We start from the raw sequence: 17,925 nt of genomic DNA, 5'->3' as shown, positions 1-17,925 counted from the left end.
CCACACCGGAGCTATTTATAAGGTCTTGCATTACCTTCCCAAATCTTCCAATGATTCTCCCTATCAGACCTTTGGGAACCAGAGCTACCTCTTTCCGCAAACCCAACCAATCCATAGCCTCTCTTGCTAATTCTAGGCGTCGAGCAGCTTTCATATTACTCCGTCTAACCAACTGTTTGACATGGAGACACTGCAGATGCATGTTTTTCAGGACAGCCACCCGCTTTGCTGTGTCTTCCCTGGCTGACATTATCACCAACTGCCGAGTCTCAGGCGCCCAGTGCACCTTACACGCTTTGACCGCCTCTATGAAAGCCTCATGCATACCTTCCTCAGCACAGGCCTCTTGCATGTCTTTTGGTACATCAATCACAAACTTGAAGGTCGAGGCCTTGCTCTCTTCCTGGCCAGGAGGCTCTGGCTTTACCACGGACACTTCCCTCACTACAGTTGACCCGATCGGGTGACTGTCTTCTTCAGTTCTTAGCTCCCCAACTTCACGAGATCTCATCTCTTCATGACCGTCTGCCAAGACGGGCACCAACAGCTCCGTTCGACCACCAGTCGGACCCGGCTGCTGTTCATCACTGTCAAAGTTCTGTGCTTGGCCATTTGTCTCAGGACTCTTTCTTGTTCGAGATGTCCTTCCACTGTCTCCTTTATCAGCTGTATCTCACGATCCTGTTCTCTTTTGGCCAGCACGTGTCTCACCACTACCTCTTTAATTATATTGTCAAAGGGTACCACTGGGTCAGTCCCACCAGACGAGTGAACCCTCCAGTTAGCGTCCACCACCAATGTGTCTAGCCCAGTCGTCTCATCTCCCAGCCCACCATCCGTCATGTCACGAGACATCAGGTCCGTCAGTTGGGCAGATGTACCCCTTCTTCCAGTCACTTCTACATCAGACCTGTCCATTTTAGGAGGCGTCACCATCTCAACGTCTGTTAATCCAACAGTTGAAACGTCTCCCTCATTCGACCATACATCATCAAACAACACAAAGTCCCGGCCCCTCTCCAAGGCATAGACTAAGTCACATGGTATCCCACTCCCTTGGCACTTACGACCTTTGGTCCCCTCGAACATTACTCTGTCTACTGCATAGTTCACCGTGACCCCATGTTTACAGCGGACCCTGGCGCTTTTCTCGGTCAGAGATAAAACGAGAGAAGTTCCTGTCAGAGTCACCTGACTCTCTGAGTCCAGTCTACCAGAGACTCCTTCCCGGTGCAGCATCATGGTACACACCTGTGGCCCGTCATTATCCGGAAAATACATATCGCACTCCTCAAAACTCATACAGACACACTGCGGTTCCCCAGACATACCCAGTGAGGCAACCAGTGCTGCCATTTCCTGAACCACCCCAATTTGGGTCACCGCCCCCTCCCAGGACTCCACCCCTATTTGGGTTACCACCCCAATTTGGGTTACCGCCCCCTCTGGGACTCCACTTCTTTTTGGGTTACCACCTCAATTTGGTTCACCGCCCCCTTCTGTGAATCTACCCCCTTTTGTGCTACCACCCCGATTTGGGCCACCGCCCCCTTTTGGGATTTCCCCATGTCCGTTATACCGGTCTTCTCACACCACAGTTCACACAACACAGTTTGTCTCTTACGATACCACACAAGTCCTTGTTGGCACCACCACAGCTCCTGCTGTCACCGATCTCCGACACCACCGGCTGCTGTTCACACACAGCGGCTGGTGTCCTCTTCATAACCCCGCTGAGTTACCGGAAGCCGCTTGTCCCCTTCTTGACTCCCACTGAGCCACCGCAGGCTGAATTGAGAAAAGAAGAAAAAAAAAAAAAAAAAAAAAACACACCACACAAAAAACTCACGTGTCCTGTCTGTGTGCTATTCAGGACGTACCGTCTCCGCCTGAGACCGTCCAACACACAGGGTGCGCCGGGTGCTATTCAGGGAGCCGACCCTCCTCCCAGGGTTTCTCAACACACCGGCCTCACCAGGTCCAGGGGCTTAGCGGGTGCTTTTCAGGACATCCGTCTCCACCTGAGACTGCCCAACACTCACGCCTCACCACGTCCAAGGTCATACCACATGCTCCAGGGATCCGATTCTTCTTCCAGAACCTCCCAACACTGACCCTCTAGGACCTTGCTCACTGAACCCTCCAGGTACACAGTCTTTATCACTGACCCTGGTCAGTGCAACACGAACACCTGTCCGTTACCTGTGTCAGTCACACAGGTCCTCGGATACCTCTTCTCCACAGAGGCACCCTACAGCAATCACCAGTCTCTTTCTCACTGACCCCGGTCAGTACAACATGGCTTTCACGACTGTCACCTGCTGGCCGCGCAGGTTCTTGGACCCCTCTACAGCAGAGGTGTCCTATAAGTCTCTTCCACTGACCGGCTCTCCCCGCTCAGCATTGCCAGCACTGCACCATGTGCCTTTGGAAACCGTTGCTCTTAGCAACCGAAATTTTGCAGTCCTCTTCCGTTGCTCCCAGCAACAAGGCTACAACACTGCCCATAGCATTTCTCCACCAATTGTGAGGTAGCGCTGTCATTCAGTTAGAGGATCCTCGCTAGGCAGCGAATAAAACACATCCGGCACCGGGTTTTCATAAACCATAACATAGTCCAAGCGGTTTATTCCTCCATCATAAACCCACAGCAGCCACATAAACTTCACATTACAGCATAGCGTCCGTGACAGAGCTTCACTCTGCTAAGCCTGTGGTCACAGGTTATCATACACAGGCTCTTTAGCCTCAGATGTCTCACCCCGTCAGGGTCAGCTCACGGTTCCTTCACCATGCGGCAGACGTCCATTCCCTCCAGGGAATTCCCAGGCACGTGCAGCCATTCAACAGCGTTCCCTGCTGTCAGGAAGACACCCCATCTCTCTCTCAGACAGGGCCTTTCACAATAGACCAACCAGGTCCCAGCATTCACCACCTGTGACCTACCCTGGCCACATTATATGGTTCATAACCCCGCCCAACGGGTCACATGACTCTGACCTCATCACAGGTCCTTCAAGCATTTACAAACTCTTTACAACAGTGTTCTTTAAACACACCCCCTGGGTGGGTTTGTAGGTAACCAGGTCCACCCATCTCTCTAGTTACCTGGAGACTTCTCCCTGACACATTGAAGCAACACCTCAGCAATGTCATTGCTGATCCACACATATACATAAGTCTCCATCTCAAGGCCACCCACCTTGAGATACATAACCGTCCTTCAGGATTCTGCCACTCATCCTCTCTCTTGGGACATCCACACAGCGTCCCCTAGTGGAAACAGTGGTTACTACACCACATAGGGCATAAGTGATTGCGTTCTATGGCCTGGAAGTATATTTGGGCAAAGCATATTGTGCACACACGAGAGGCCATTTGAATGTGTACACGCGGTAACTCTAAGCGATCTGTGATATTCACAGAAGAAAATACATACAGCAAGCAGTGGATGGGTGGTGGAGATGGACAATAAGCCCCGCCCATCAGACTAGACTGAGCATATTTACATACACCGCTCGAGGAATAAAAACGATATTTATATATTATTGGTGAGGAGTGAAGGGATATCAAAAGTACTTGTATAATGCAGAGGTGACACTAAATTGAATGATATTTTTACATAAAACCTGGTGACAGATTCCCTTTAAAAGCGTAACTTGAGGGTGGTTGGTATTCCTCTCTACTAGACAAGTATTCATCTTACAAAGTGAACTGACGGTGCGCTCTGATCTGCTGCCGGCTCATTACTACAGTCTGGTGAGGATGCGCAGTCTTTGCGCGCAGTACACAGTGCACATTGCACAGTGAATAGCCAAGCCCCTAAAATGAAGGTCACTGCTAATTGTTCATTTCAGGGATAGTGCAGAGGCTGGAGCAGTAACCACAGTTTCTGCCTCCTGATGAAGTTTTGACTGAGTATCCCTGGGATTTTCAAACAAAGAGTCATCAAAAAGGAATTAAGAAAAAAAAAGATGTTGCATGCCTGCAATCAATTTTATAGAAGGGAGGGATAGAAATGGAGAACAACTTTGTAGATGGTACAGAAATGCTCATAAACAAAGCAACTGGCCTTTTGCTTTTGGCTCCTCCATCGGTTATCATTTCATATACATGTAATAGGTGGCCGGTCTCCTCAGTTACGCCTTCTCCTTCTCCTATGTGTCCCCCCGTGCACTATATTTTAGGTCTTGTAATTTTATGCTGTATTTGTATTATAATGTATTATGTATGATATTGTACTGGGATGTTCCCCTTTAAATGGCTGTATATGAGTTAGGGACAGTCAACAGTTAACATTATGGGCTGGGCCAGAAGCAGCAGCAGCAGAAAGGCGGGAGAAAGCTGCTGCTTCAGGGACAACTGCCCAGATCCTCGGCAAGGGCAGATGTATAGTGCAGAAGGGGCATTTCCAGACTCCCGAACAGGAAAGATATGTTGCCCCAGATCAAAGGCTCTTAGAGACTGAAAGACTGAAGGACTACAACACAGGCCTCCAGGACTTTGAGGAGGGCCTTCGCTGAAGGGGTCTCAGGCGCCCAGATTCCAGCGATTGGACAACTGCGAACCTCAGCTGCTGCGGCCGTTGTGCATGCGACTACAGCAAATGTCAGGGAGAGAGCAGGAAGCCAATGCTAAAATTCTCTTTTTGTCCATCCTTCATCATTGTTAAATAAAAAGTTACGTTTTCCTTGTTGGAGTAAAGATGTATCCCCAGTCTCTTAACTGCCTGGACTGCTGAGACAAAAGAAAGAGAAGGTAGGTGTCTACAGACTGTGTTTAGTGGGTGAGCATGGTCCAGACTACCACCCCAGTACCCCTTGCTACATACATAGACATATATGCATCCATGTTTTATACCAAATGACTGAAAGTGCCATAAATATAAGTATATAATGTTCTATATTGTATGTATATATCCCCCAATACATATTTAGTGTCACACTCTCCACTTACCCAATCACACTCCATTTCTCACTGTCATTTTCTTCACTATTGGACACCTATTCTGACAGACCCTGTTCGTCCCAGTCAGCTCCGGAATCACCAGTGTCGGGAGGGTTGCTTCAGCGATAGGGACAGAATAGGTGACCAGGGATAGGGACAGAATAGGTGACAAGATTTGTGAGCAGAAGATGGCAGTTGTTGAATAGTCCACCAGCATTAACAAGGTTGTTGGTGTTCAGTTCTGTCTTCACACATAACATGTGAGGAGTGGACATGGATGTCTAACATATGTAACATCCTTCAAAACTTTGACAAATCCACAAAGAGGGTGAGCGTCAATGACACCATAATTAATATCTGCATCCTGCTTATCTATGCTCTAATTTGAAGATTCAGAGTTATTATAGAGCAAAAACGTATTCACAATTTAACAGTTTCAAACATAACAGTCCTAAGTAACAACGATAACAATAATCCAATAATTAAACCAAAACAAAACTACCCTTCTGATAACAGCTTACAATCTACACTAAGTAACAACGAGAACAATAATTAAACCAAAACAAAAATCAATCCTGCTAGTGACAACTTACAATCTAAGATGAGGTTGAGGAGATAAAATATTCAGGGGTGTATTTGCAAGAAGTTATTTACAATGATGTTTGTACAATGATATTACTGAGGTTAGTTGTAAGTTCCCTATCTGTCCCTATGGAGGAGGCCTATTCTGTCCCTATCCCTGGACACCTATTCTGTCCCTATCGCTGAAGCAACCCTCCCGACACTGGCGATTCCGGAACTGACTGGGACGAGCAGGGTGGCGCCAGGTCTGATATAGACCTGATAAGGCTGCGCGGCCAGCCAATCACTGTAATGCCACAACCAACATGGCTGCGGCATTTCAGTGCGTGGCAGACAATTCCTGCATGTTGATTGGCACTCTAAAGAGCGCCAAGCATGCAGGGCGTGGACCCAAGCTCAAGCCGAGCAAACCTGGAAATGCTGGGCGCTAGCCGAGCATCGCGAGCTCGGGCGAGTACTGAGCATGCTCGCTCATCACTAGCAACATCTTCACTTGTGACCTGTTTGCTTGTAATCAGCGTGTGTGCATAAAAGCTGAGTGAGTTTCTGGGATCCAGACAGACACTTGCATCTTTCGTCTAGCCACTGACGTTTCTGGATTATCAGTCATGGGGAAAGCAAAAGAATTGTCAACGGATCTATGGGAAAAAAGGTAGTTGAACTGTATAAAACAGGATAGGGATACAAAAAGATATCCAAGGAATTGGTAATGCCAGGCAGCAGTATTCAAACGGTGATTAACAAATGGAAAATCAGAGGCTCTGTAAAAACAAAACCATGGTCAGGTAGACCAACAAAAATTTTGTCCACAACTGCCAGGAAAATGGTTTGTGATGCAAAGAAGAACCCACAAATAACATCAGCTAAAATACAGGACTCACTGAAAACTATTGTTGTGACTGTTTCAAGATGCACAATAAAGGAGGCACTTGGTCGAGTCGCCAGAAGAAAGCCATTACTGCACAAATGACAAAGTATCTCGCCTACAATACGCAAACAGCACAGAGACAAGCCTCAAAACTTCTGGAACAAGGTAATTTGGAGTGATGAGAACAAAACTGAACCTTTTGGCCACAACCATAAATGTTACATTTGGAGAGATCGCAACAAGGCCTACGATGAAAGAAACACCATTCCGACAGTAAAGCACAGAGTTGGATTGCTGATGTTTTGGGGATTTGTGAGCCAAAAAAAGCACAGGGAACTTGGTCAAAGTTGAAGGAAAGATGAATGCAGCACATTATCAGCAAATTCTGCTGCGCATGGGACATACTTGGACGTTCCAACATGACAACAATCCAAAACACAAGGCCAAGCCAACAGGTCATTGGCTACAGCAGAACAAAGTGAAGGTTCTGAAGTGGCCATCTCAGTCTCCTGACCTCAATTATCATTGAGCCACTCTGGGGAGATCTTAAGCGCGCAGTTCATGCTAGACAGCCCAGGAATTTACAGGAACTGGAGGCTTTTTGGCAAGGAGAGTGGGCAGCTTTACCATCTGAGAAAATAAAGAAAATAAAGCACCTCATCCAAAACTACCACAAAAGACTTCAAGCTGTCATTGATGTTAGAGGGGCAATACACGGTATTAAGAAATGTGGAATGTGAACTTTTGATCAGGGTCATTTGGATGTTTTGGGTTGTCATTACGATTTAAAAAGATAAAACCCAGTAGTTTGACAAATGGCTTCACCCAACCACTAATCATCAGTGGAGAAAAAGTTCTGGTGTTATTATTCATTCTCTAAAAAAAAGTCAATAAAATAGGTATTAGAACTGCCGGTAATTATGTTTCCAGGAGTCCATCCTGACAGCCCCATTGAGGTCGTCGTCCTCTTCCTTACAGGGACAGGAAACACATGAGAGGTTAAAAGGCCCCTCCCCACCCATTTGCACCGGTCAAATTTTGTTTAAATGCAGATTGCACATTTTCTGTTAATACAATAAACCTCATTTGAATCCAGAAATATAACTGAGTCCATCAGTTATTAGATATATGAAACTGAAATAGCTGTTGCAAAAACCAAAATTGTTATAAAGAAAAAAGGTTAACATTAATAGGGGTGCACACACTTTAACATATGACTGTATGCTTAATGCTGATATCTGGACTTTAAGGGTGCTTGGTTTAAGACCCTTATTAAATCCCGCCTGAAGAAAATCTAAGATCCTTGGAATATCAGGCCTACCGGGAACAACATCGGACCCGCCACCTTCCAAACAGAACCTTTTCCTGATGTTATTGTATATTGCTGAAGTGACTGGCTTCCTGCTAGCCTGAATCGTGGTAATAACCTGGACCGACAACCCCTGAACCCTTAAGATATTCCACTCAGGATTCAGGCCAACAGATGAAGTCTTTCCAGGTTCTGGTGGAAGACTGGGCCCTAGTGAATTAAATATTTCCTCAGGGAAAGTATGACAGTTTCTTCTAAGGCCATAGTTCTTAGTCTTAGCAGCGGGAACCAACTTATCTTTGGCCAATACAGGATGATCAGAAGTACCTTTGCCTTATCCTCCTGGATCTTCCCGAGTACTCTCGGGATAAGTGCCATAGGGGGAAAGGCATAAGACAGAGACCTGTCCCACCTCTGACTCAACGCGTTGACCGCTTTTGAATTGTCCGTGGGATTCAGGGAGTAGAATCTGGTGACCTTTGATTTCTTTCTGGTCACGATTAGGTCTATTTGAGGCGTACCCCAAAGTTGGCACAAGTGCTGGAATACCTCCTCGTTTAGTTCCCATTCCGTTGGCCAGACCTTTTGTCTGCTCAGGTAATCCGCCACTACGTTTTGGGAACACTCAAGATGAACCGCTGCCACTGAAAGGGCAGTCTGCTCTGCCCAGGAAAAAATTCTGTACGCCAGATGCTGGGAAGCACGTTATCTGGGGCCCCCCTGGTAGCGCAAGAAAGACACTGTCGTTACATTGTCTGATAAGATTCTGACATGTTGCCCCTTTAGCCACAATTGATTTCGCCTTAGGGCTACCCACACTCCGTAGAGCTCACTGTAGTTTGACGAATTGGACCGTATCTCTGATGGTCATCTGCCCTGAAGAATCCTTCCCTCCGAGTGTTCTCCCCATCCCTCCTTGCTGGTGTCCACAGTGATCACTACGCAAGGTGAGGAGATCCAAGGAATGCCTAACTGCAGATTTTCAGGCAGAGTCCACCAGAGTAGCGATCTTCTCACCACAGGGGATGAGGACATTCCTCTGTTGAGTGATATCTGGCATCAGTCCCAGACGGACAGGATTTCCCTCTGCAAGGCTCTTGAGTGGAACTGGGCCCAGTGGACACAGGGGATGCAAGCTGTCAGGAGGCCTAGAATCTTCATTTCTGACCCGAGTGAAGCCCAATTTTTCACGAACTCTCGGATTCTGTTTCTCACCATCTCATTTTTCTTCTGGCAGAAAGGATGCTCCGCGTCTGGAATCCAACAGCATTCCCAGGAAAATCTCCCTGTTTCCCGGCACCAAGTTCAACATCTGCCCATTGAGGAGCCAACCTAGGTACCCCAATGTGGATATGGTGTTTTCTGCATATAGGGCATCACCTGGAGCTTACAGAGGCCTTGCCAGACCTCTTAGGCATAGGGAGGGACATAGCAGGGGTTCCCTTATCCTATTTTACTATAGAGAGAAGGGGTAATCAGGCTGCTGCAAAAGAAGGTGGGACTGAATCAAATGCACTTACCTGTTGCCCTGTGTTGTGAGTTCATTTTTCCCTTCACCATTGAGGTCTGATGAACTCCCTCCTCTGGTGAAGGAAGGTAGTGAGACTGATTACCAAACACCTGGGCAGCTAGATGATAACTGGGTGGCTGGAATTGAGGACTGGATATAAGGCTGCCGACGCCCTTCTTCCTGGCTGGTGATTTTCCTGCTGGATTCTTGGAGACCAGTCTGATTCCTGCGTCTCAAAGCTAAGTTTTTCTGCTCTGCTTTGTACTCTTCAGTTTTGTTTTTGTTTTGCCTTTTTTTTGGGAGTTCTGCCATCCCCGGCCGGGGGTGAGCTGAATTCCATTTTTGTCTCTGATCTGTTGATCTTTTGCTCTGTCTTCAGAATATTCCTGAGTGCTGATATAGTCTTTTGAAGCCTAGCGACTTCAGGGCCTGTTTTTCCTATCAGTCGGTTGGCTCATTTTGATAGGGTTTTTGCGGATGGCAGACAGCAGCTTTCCTATCCTGTCCTATGTAGTTAGCTTGGGCCCCATCATTTGCTCAACCTATCTTTCTATCTGTGTTAGTGTTTTCATCTTGCTTCACCGTCATTATATGTTGGGGGCTGCCTATTGCTTTGGGGTCTGCTCTGGGGCAGTTTAGTTTTTCCCCTTTCTGTCTTTAGGCTATGTAGCTCTTCGGCTGTGATCGAGGGGTCTAGGGCACCGTAGGAACCCCCCACGGCTACTGCTAGTTGTTGTGGATAGGTTCAGGGGTCTGCAATCCGATAGCTGCCAACCTCTCTGGTTTTTCTGGACTTAGATGGTATTTTGTTTTTTCCTCCTTCGGTGACTCATCATAACAGCCCTGTGCATGATGAGTGCCTCCGGTGACCCAGGTAATGGTCTTATTACCTGTCTCCGCATCACTTCCGCTTTCCATCCTGTAACGCACGCCGACCCCGGAACCCGGCGCCTCTCTTATGTCACCGGAAGTGCGACGGATCTGTACACCGCGCGTTTTCCAGAAGATGCAGTGCCCTGCTGGCCAGAGCAGAGAGCCCCCCCCATATAAGCTCCTGCTCGACTGGTCTCTGTGACCGAGGGACTCCCCACTGGAGAGTGTCGGCCTCGGACCTCTTGACAGGGGTAAGGATTAGCTGTGCCGAACGATCCCCCTGAGCCCTTCCGTTAAGCTCCTGCTTGCTCTCGTGCGTCCCTCCATGCAGAGACAGGAAAAACACTAAGGGAAGGGGGTGGGGAGGGGTCTTTTAACCTCTCGCGCGTTTCCTGTTCCTGTAAGAAGGAGGAGGACAAACTCCATGGTGCTGTCAGGAGGGAAGTCCTAGAAAGCAAAAATTCTGCCAGGGTATTTAAACTTTTGAGCACAACTATACATGGACATATGCTACTTTATGCCTATACAATAATAAAAATACACACGACATGTACAATCAATAATCTTTGTCTTTAATATTTATATTTATTTTAACAAAGATTCACCCTCTGCAATTTCCTGTTTGTGATCAATCAAGCAATTTAGGAAAATAGATCATATAAGTAATGATTCCAGTTTATACAAAAACTTTTTGATAATCATGTCCTCCTGACGTTAGATTAAAGATAATTGATTTCTTTTACAAACATTTAAAAAGCATAAAAAACAAAATATGGAAATGATAGTAAAATAACCTTTGGATTTCCTGGTCCCAGCCCGTAGAGGAGTACGGAAGAGAAAATATGTACAACCGAGGCTACTAGTAGTGATGTATAATCGTAGAAATAGAAAAGGCTTTATGTAACGTGTTCACAATTCAGTTCTTGTAAGAAGAATCGACCTTCTTGTGCTGAAATACTAGAGTTATCGTTATCAGCTGTCAATATGACAGCACTTTATATCCCACTCTATGTTGTATATACCAGCACATGTGCATAGGCTGGAGCTCCAGAGCTTGGATGCTCCCGCATATGCCAGTGTAAGGGCTACACAATCTACATGACTTTTCTATTATATGTTGCATGCAAGGTTTAGAATTTAGAACCGTTTCGCAGTCATTTTGAGATAATGAAAATCAGAGAGTAAAATCATCTGTACCATTAGGCAAGTCATTACTCACCCTCTGCGGCTCCAGCAATGCCTCTTCACCCCTGCTCCAGCTTTTTTTGATTGGCTACAGTGGTGACATCAAGACTACAGCAAACATTCACTGCATCAATCTCTGAGCATGGTAGCTCTGCTGATGTGGAAGACATGGGCCACCGAGTTCAGTGCATGACTGCAGCAGTGAAATGTGCTGTAGTCGTGACATTACCGCTGCAGCCTGTCAACAAAGGCCACAGTAGCGGTGCGGAGATGTAGCCAGAGCAGGGGAGAAGTAACAGTTCTTTTCTATTACACTAAACTAGCGCAAACCAATAAGCAGAAGACACTTATTCCTGGAAACACTCTAACTAGAATGTATTGACGTGTGGTTGCAAGATTTTACAGCACATTTCACCTTTATAGTAAGGTAGGAGAAATTGGAGGCAAAATGTTCTGCCTTCCTAAAGTCCTGTTCCTATATAGGAATGTCCCTCTGCCCATATCCATACAAAAATTAACCCACCAGATGAATAAGTTTATTTGGAATAACCGGAAACCTAGAGTGAAGAAACGTACATTACTCAAATCTAAAGAAAATGGGGGAATAGCTCTTCTAGATCTGGAGGCATACTATTTTGCCACTGTGACTGAATTAACAAAAAGTTGGTTCACGGAACAGACTGAACTGGAATGGCCAAAAATTGAAAGGGATATGATGCCCAACAGGGAACCAATTTTGTTTATATCATACTTTCTTTTGCACAGAAAAGAGATTGTGAATATAGATAATCCAATACTCAGAGCCTCTATGTTGTGTTGGTCACACTTGTGTAAAGGAAAATCTAATGTTTCCCCTTTTTCAACTGAAAAATTGAGACTCCCCTTTTTGTCTCCTGTCAGGACTTCCTTAAGACCTATGTTCGACAGTTGGGCAAAGTTTCCAATCACTTTTGTGGATGACTTGTTGGATAACAACAGAGTCATGCCCTTTGAGCTGGTTAAGACCAGATTTGGAATTCCTAATACAGAATACATGAAATATCTTTTGCTCAAGGAGGAATACAATAAATATAAGAAATACTTCTGCAGAGTGGTTTTGATTAACCACACTATTTATAATTTTTTATTTAGCATGTCCCCCAGACATGGGAGCTATCTCAGACCTCTGTATAACAGCTTGACTGGCAAGGACACCTTCACTAATGAGGGATGCTTTGAGAAATGGGAAACCACTCTGCAGAGACAGATATATATCCCTCAATGGACTTCATCTCTTAAAATTGCGGTTAAATCTACGAGGTGCATGAACATACTTGAAACACACTACAAGTTAGTTCACAGATATTACCTCACCCCAAATAGACTCAGGCACTTTGGAGGGGGGGGTTCTGGAACGTGTTGGCGTGGTTGTGGATCTCAAGCAGATTTACTTCATGTCTTTTGGGGATGTCCTATATTGAAGCTATATTGGCTTAAAGTTTTTGACTTACTTTCACTCATATGTAATTAGCGTATTCAGCCACAGCCTGCTTTAGCTTTGCTACTCATAGACATACACAGACTTAAAAAGGAAAAGTTCCTGGCCGCTCACATTCTTATGTCCGCAGCTTTCCTCATAGCGAAAGGTTGGAACAGTAAGCAACCTCCAGATATTGTCACGCTTATTATGCTGGTAGATAAACACTGTGTTTATGAGAGGATTCACTACATTAACAATATATCAATAAAGTTATTTGATGAAAGGTGGTATAGATGGGTGGAACTCAAGCCCAAAATAGAAGATTTCATATCCTGAACTTTTATTTTCTTTTTTTTTTTTTGATTCATGATGTGCCAAAATTTCATATATCTAGGTGCCTAGTGTACTTTTGTAAAGGTTCTTTATTTTTCTTCCTTTTTTTTTTTTATTATGTTTATTGTTTACCGCACTTATTTCAAGTGTTGATAAGATTGTAATGTCATTACACTGTGATGTCTTGCTTTACATCACTCAAAATTCATTTGGATGTGATTGTATAAATGTATGCCTTACATTTTTGCTTATTACTCTGAAAACCTCAATAAAAATATTGTTTAAGAAATTGGAGGCAAATCCGTAGCAGAACAAAGCATTCTGTGGATTCTATAATCTGCATCATGTGCTAAAATTTGTTCTAAAATCCATTCACTTGTATTGTACTGTATGTTTGATGTAGAAAATCAGAAGTAAATATACCCCATGTAAACATGGCCATATGGTACTGTCACATTATGAGAGCAGCAGAACACTTCTGGAAAGAAGAAATGCAACAATTTGACGTACCTCAAGTTAGAATAATTCCTGTTCAGACTAAGAATAATCTAAGAGAACCTGTCCTTAGGTTTTACTCTACTGAACTGTTCCCAGCACGAATTCTGGCTTGAAAATTACTAATATCTTGTAATGCCCAGTATCCCAGAATCTACTTTAGTCCCCGTGCTGCATGCCACGTGGATCACAACTGTCAGCTAGGCAAATCTGGACAGTTCAAGACACCCTTTGAAATCATGCTAAACCAGGCCCTCTTTCTCTTTTCCTATTTAATCGGGATCCTTCTTGAACACTCTGCAGTGCAGCATATGACTGGCAAGTCTTGTTACAATAATGTCCACAAACCAATACAGTTGGACAGAGAACTCAAACTAGTAAATAATACCAAAGAAAACAACCAAGAGTATAATCCAAAAGTGTAAATATTTATTCCAAAAAATTTCATATAATAAAAATTGCATCGCATAACAGGCCACTATACCACAAAAATATGACACTGCCACTGGTATATATAATAAACCATGTTACAAAATTTTGCACAATTCCCTTTTCAATATATATGTGCAAAATCTGCAATTATAATAAGGTATATGTGCAAAAAAGAGTCTACAAAAACATGGGAGATGGAAATATGAAGTGTAAGAACTTATACAAATGTTCAATAAAAAGACCCCTTATGATGAATCATAATGACAAGTGCATAAATTAAATAATTATAAGACAAGATTACATGCATGTGCAAAAAAAGTGTATTGCCTCAATGTATATGCAAAAACTTGCCAAATGTACCCAAAATAAATAATGTGCCCATCAAAGTGAAATAAGTGGAACTGGATACCGATACAAGAGAATAGGGGCTAAAATAAATCCCATACATATAGCAGCATTTATAAAAGGAGACTTACATCAAGCCAGTTGCTGTCAAAATCACCCCAATGCACGTTTCGTGTCTCACTTCATCAGGGGTCTTTTTATTAAACATTTGTATAAGTTCTTACACTTCATATTTCCATCTCCCATGTTTTTGTAGACTTTTTTTTGCACATATACCTTATTATAATTGCAGATTTTGCACATATATTAAAAAGGGAATTGTGCGAAATTTTGTAACATGGTTTATTATATACAGTTGTGGGCAAAAGTATTGACACCCCTGCAATTGTCAGATAATACTCAGCTTCTTCCTGAAAATGATTGCAATCACAAATTCTTTGGTATTATTATCTTCATTTAATTTGCCTTAAATGAAAAAACACAAAAAAGAGAATGACGCAAAAAGCAAAACATTGATCATTTCACACAAAACCCAAAAGTGGGCCAGACAAAAGTATTGTCTAATACTTGGTTGCACAACCTTTAGCCAAAATAACTGCGACCAACCGCTTCCGGTAACCATGAATGAGTTTCTTACAATGCTCTGCTGGAATTTTTGACCATTCTTCTTTGGCAAACTGCTCCAGGTCACTGATATTTGAAGGGGGCCTTCTCCAAACTGCCATTTTTAGATCTCTCCACAGGTGTTCTATGGGATTCAGGTCTGGACTCATTGCTGGCCACCTTAGAAGTCTCCAGTGCTTTCTCTCAAACCATTTTCTAGTGCTTTTTGAAGTGTGTTTTGGGTCATTGTCCTGCTGGAAGACCCATGACCTCTGAGGGAGACCCAGCTTTCTCACACTGGGCCCTACATTATGCTGCAAAATTTGTTGGTAGTCTTCAGACTTCATAATGCCATGCACACGGTCAAGCAGTCCAGTGCCAGAGGCAGCAAAGCAACCCCAAAACATCAGGGAACCTCCGCCATGTTTGACTGTAGGGACCGTGTTCTTTTCTTTGAATGCCTCTTTTTTTTCTCCTGTAAACTCTATGTTGATGCCTTTGCAAAAGCTCTACTTTTGTCTCATCTGACCAGAGAACATTCTTCCAAAACGTTTTAGGCTTTTTCAGGTAAGTTTTGGCAAACTCCAGCCTGGCTTTTTTATGTCTCGGGGTAAGAAGTGGTGTCTTCCTGGGTCTCCTACCATACAGTCCCTTTTCATTCAGACGCCGACTGATAGACACTGTTGTACCCTCGAACTGCAGGGCAGCTTGAACTTGTTTGGATGTTAGTCAAGGTTCTTTATCCAACATCCGCACAATCTTGCATTGAAATCTCGTCAATTTTTCTTTTCCGATCACATCTAGGGAGGTTAGCCACAGTGCCATGGGCTTTAAACTTCTTGATGACACTGCGCACAGTAGACACAGGAACATTCAGGTCTTTGGAGATGGACTTGTAGCCTTGAGATTGCTCATGCTTCCTCACAATTTGGTTTCTCAAGTCTTCAGACAGTTCTTTGGTCTTCTTTCTTTTCTCCATGCTCAATGTGGTACACACAAGGACACAGGACAGAGGTTGAGTCAACTTTAATCTATGTCAACTGGCCGCAAGTGGGATTTAGTTATTGCCAAAACCTGTTCGGTGCCACAGGTAAGTTACAGGTGCTGTTAATTACACAAATTAGAGAAGCATCACATGATTTTTCAAACAGTGCCAATACTTTTGTCCACCCTCTTTTCTATGTTTGGTGTGGAATTATATCCAATTTGGCTTTAGGACAATTCTTTGTGTTTTTTCATTTAAGACAAATTAAATGAAAATAATACCAAAGAATTTGTGTTTGCAATTATTTTCAGGAAGAAACTGAGTATTATCTGACAGAATTGCAGGGGTGTCAATACTTTTGGCCACAACTGTGTACCAGTGGCAGTGTCATTTTTGTGGTATAGTGGCCTCTGTTATGCGATGCAATTTTTATTATATGAAATTTTTTGAATAAATATTTACACTTTTGGATTATACGCTTGGTTGTTTTCTTTGGTATTATATGACTAAACTACACATGCCATTTTTCCATAATTTGGGCAGAGGAATTACTTCCAAGCGCACACCTCTTTAAAGGCAGAGATGCCACATCAGGGAATGATGAAGCCGATGACCTGGAAGTCGCATCAGGACCATTGATTCTTCTGCCTACAACAACACATGCTCCAGTCTTCTGCTGTTTGGACACACGTAGGAGAAGTCATCCACATCAATCACGAGAAAAGGGTCCGGTTAATTTCAATAGGTGGCTTACATAGTCTGTTGTCGAGCTTTACAAACCCCTTTTATTTTATTTATTCCAGGTTATTAGGCATTATTATTATTATACTTTGGAGAGTTATTTTCACGCCAGAATGAAAGTGGGAACTTGCTCACAGTTCACGTTAACACTCACCTTCTTCACAAAAGGTTGTTTTCTTTGGTTGACCTTTCAACGAATAATATTTTTCTCATGAGTCCTTCTAATAAATTAGGTAGATTGTCCTTTCTCCTATATAATTGATAAGACTATGGTATGCTGCTATTTTAGCAGTTTCTTCAAACTATTGGCCTGATTAATCAAGACTGTGTTCTTCATACCAGTCTTGATGACGAGGTGTGTTGCAGCCAGAAGTTGGCAATTCATGAAGAGTTGCATGCCTCTTCATGAACCTACAGCATCTGACAGGTGGCATGTACCTCATTGCGCTACCACAGAAATCTTACTCCAGATAGGGACTGGAGTGAGATTTCTGGAGTATGGAACACTACACCTTGTCATGAATTAGATGAGCTGTGACGTCCTGCCCTACTTCCACCCAGCTTTGCCCATTTTAGCAGATCTGGGAGAAACTGGAATGTAATCACAAAGAGTCGCAAACTTTAGGCGCAACTCTGAGTTGTGACTAAATTTTGCAACTTTTTAAAGCTTTTGCGCCAGAATTCTGGTGTGAAAGCTTTGATGAATCAGATCATATAATCTGCAGAAATATGGGAATACCTACTGCCACAAGTCAGGCTAGTAGAAGCCACATACTGACCAGCCCACTTGCAAAGGTCTATATGTGTGTGGGCACAGACCCCAGTACTGAAGAAATAGAGCACTTTAGCATTATCGATACTATTAAGAAACAAATAAACTCCAAATTATTAAATGCTGGTGTCTCGGATTAAAAGAAAAAAAAAAAAAAAATACTCTTTCTTTACCTTTTACCTTAAAAATATTACCCACATTTTATCAAGGTTTAGGTGCAAAATTCTGCAGATAAACTTCGAAATGTATAATTATAGTTTTTTTTCTCTTATATAAATATTACTTCAAAAGGGAACCTATCAAGTCCAGAAATGCTATTTGCAGATATAGAGTTTATCTGAACATGAACTGCATTAAATTTGTGCCTGCCTATCTCACTGCTGCAGCGGCTAGAGGGAGAAAATGAGCTTATATTCTCCATGCGTCTGCTACCTTCAGGTCACAGGGGATGGTGCCAGGAGGCAGCTACATTCACCACTCACTACA

The 17,925-nt window shown here is 43.6% G+C and overlaps 1 protein-coding gene across 1 annotated transcript in view; it reads right to left on the bottom strand.

Moving 5' to 3' along the window:
- The window catches only part of LOC141092820 (uncharacterized), a 31,069-nt gene extending 26,098 nt beyond the window's left edge, over positions 1–4,971 (bottom strand). The window contains exons 1-2 of the mRNA XM_073579147.1: positions 4,957–4,971; positions 4,685–4,737 (exon numbers count right to left, since the gene is read on the bottom strand). Of these exons, the coding sequence (XP_073435248.1) occupies positions 4,685–4,737; positions 4,957–4,971 (68 nt within the window). The remainder of the gene's footprint in view (positions 1–4,684; positions 4,738–4,956) is intronic.
- Between the last annotated feature and the right edge of the window lie 12,954 nt (positions 4,972–17,925).

This window comes from Dendrobates tinctorius, unplaced genomic scaffold (genome assembly GCF_039654945.1).
Source record: "Dendrobates tinctorius isolate UK_male_01 unplaced genomic scaffold, ASM3965494v1 ptg000060l, whole genome shotgun sequence".
Classification (NCBI taxonomy): Eukaryota; Metazoa; Chordata; class Amphibia; order Anura; family Dendrobatidae; genus Dendrobates; species Dendrobates tinctorius.
Note: the sequence above shows the minus strand (reverse complement) of the source record. Positions and strands in the feature narration are given on the sequence as shown.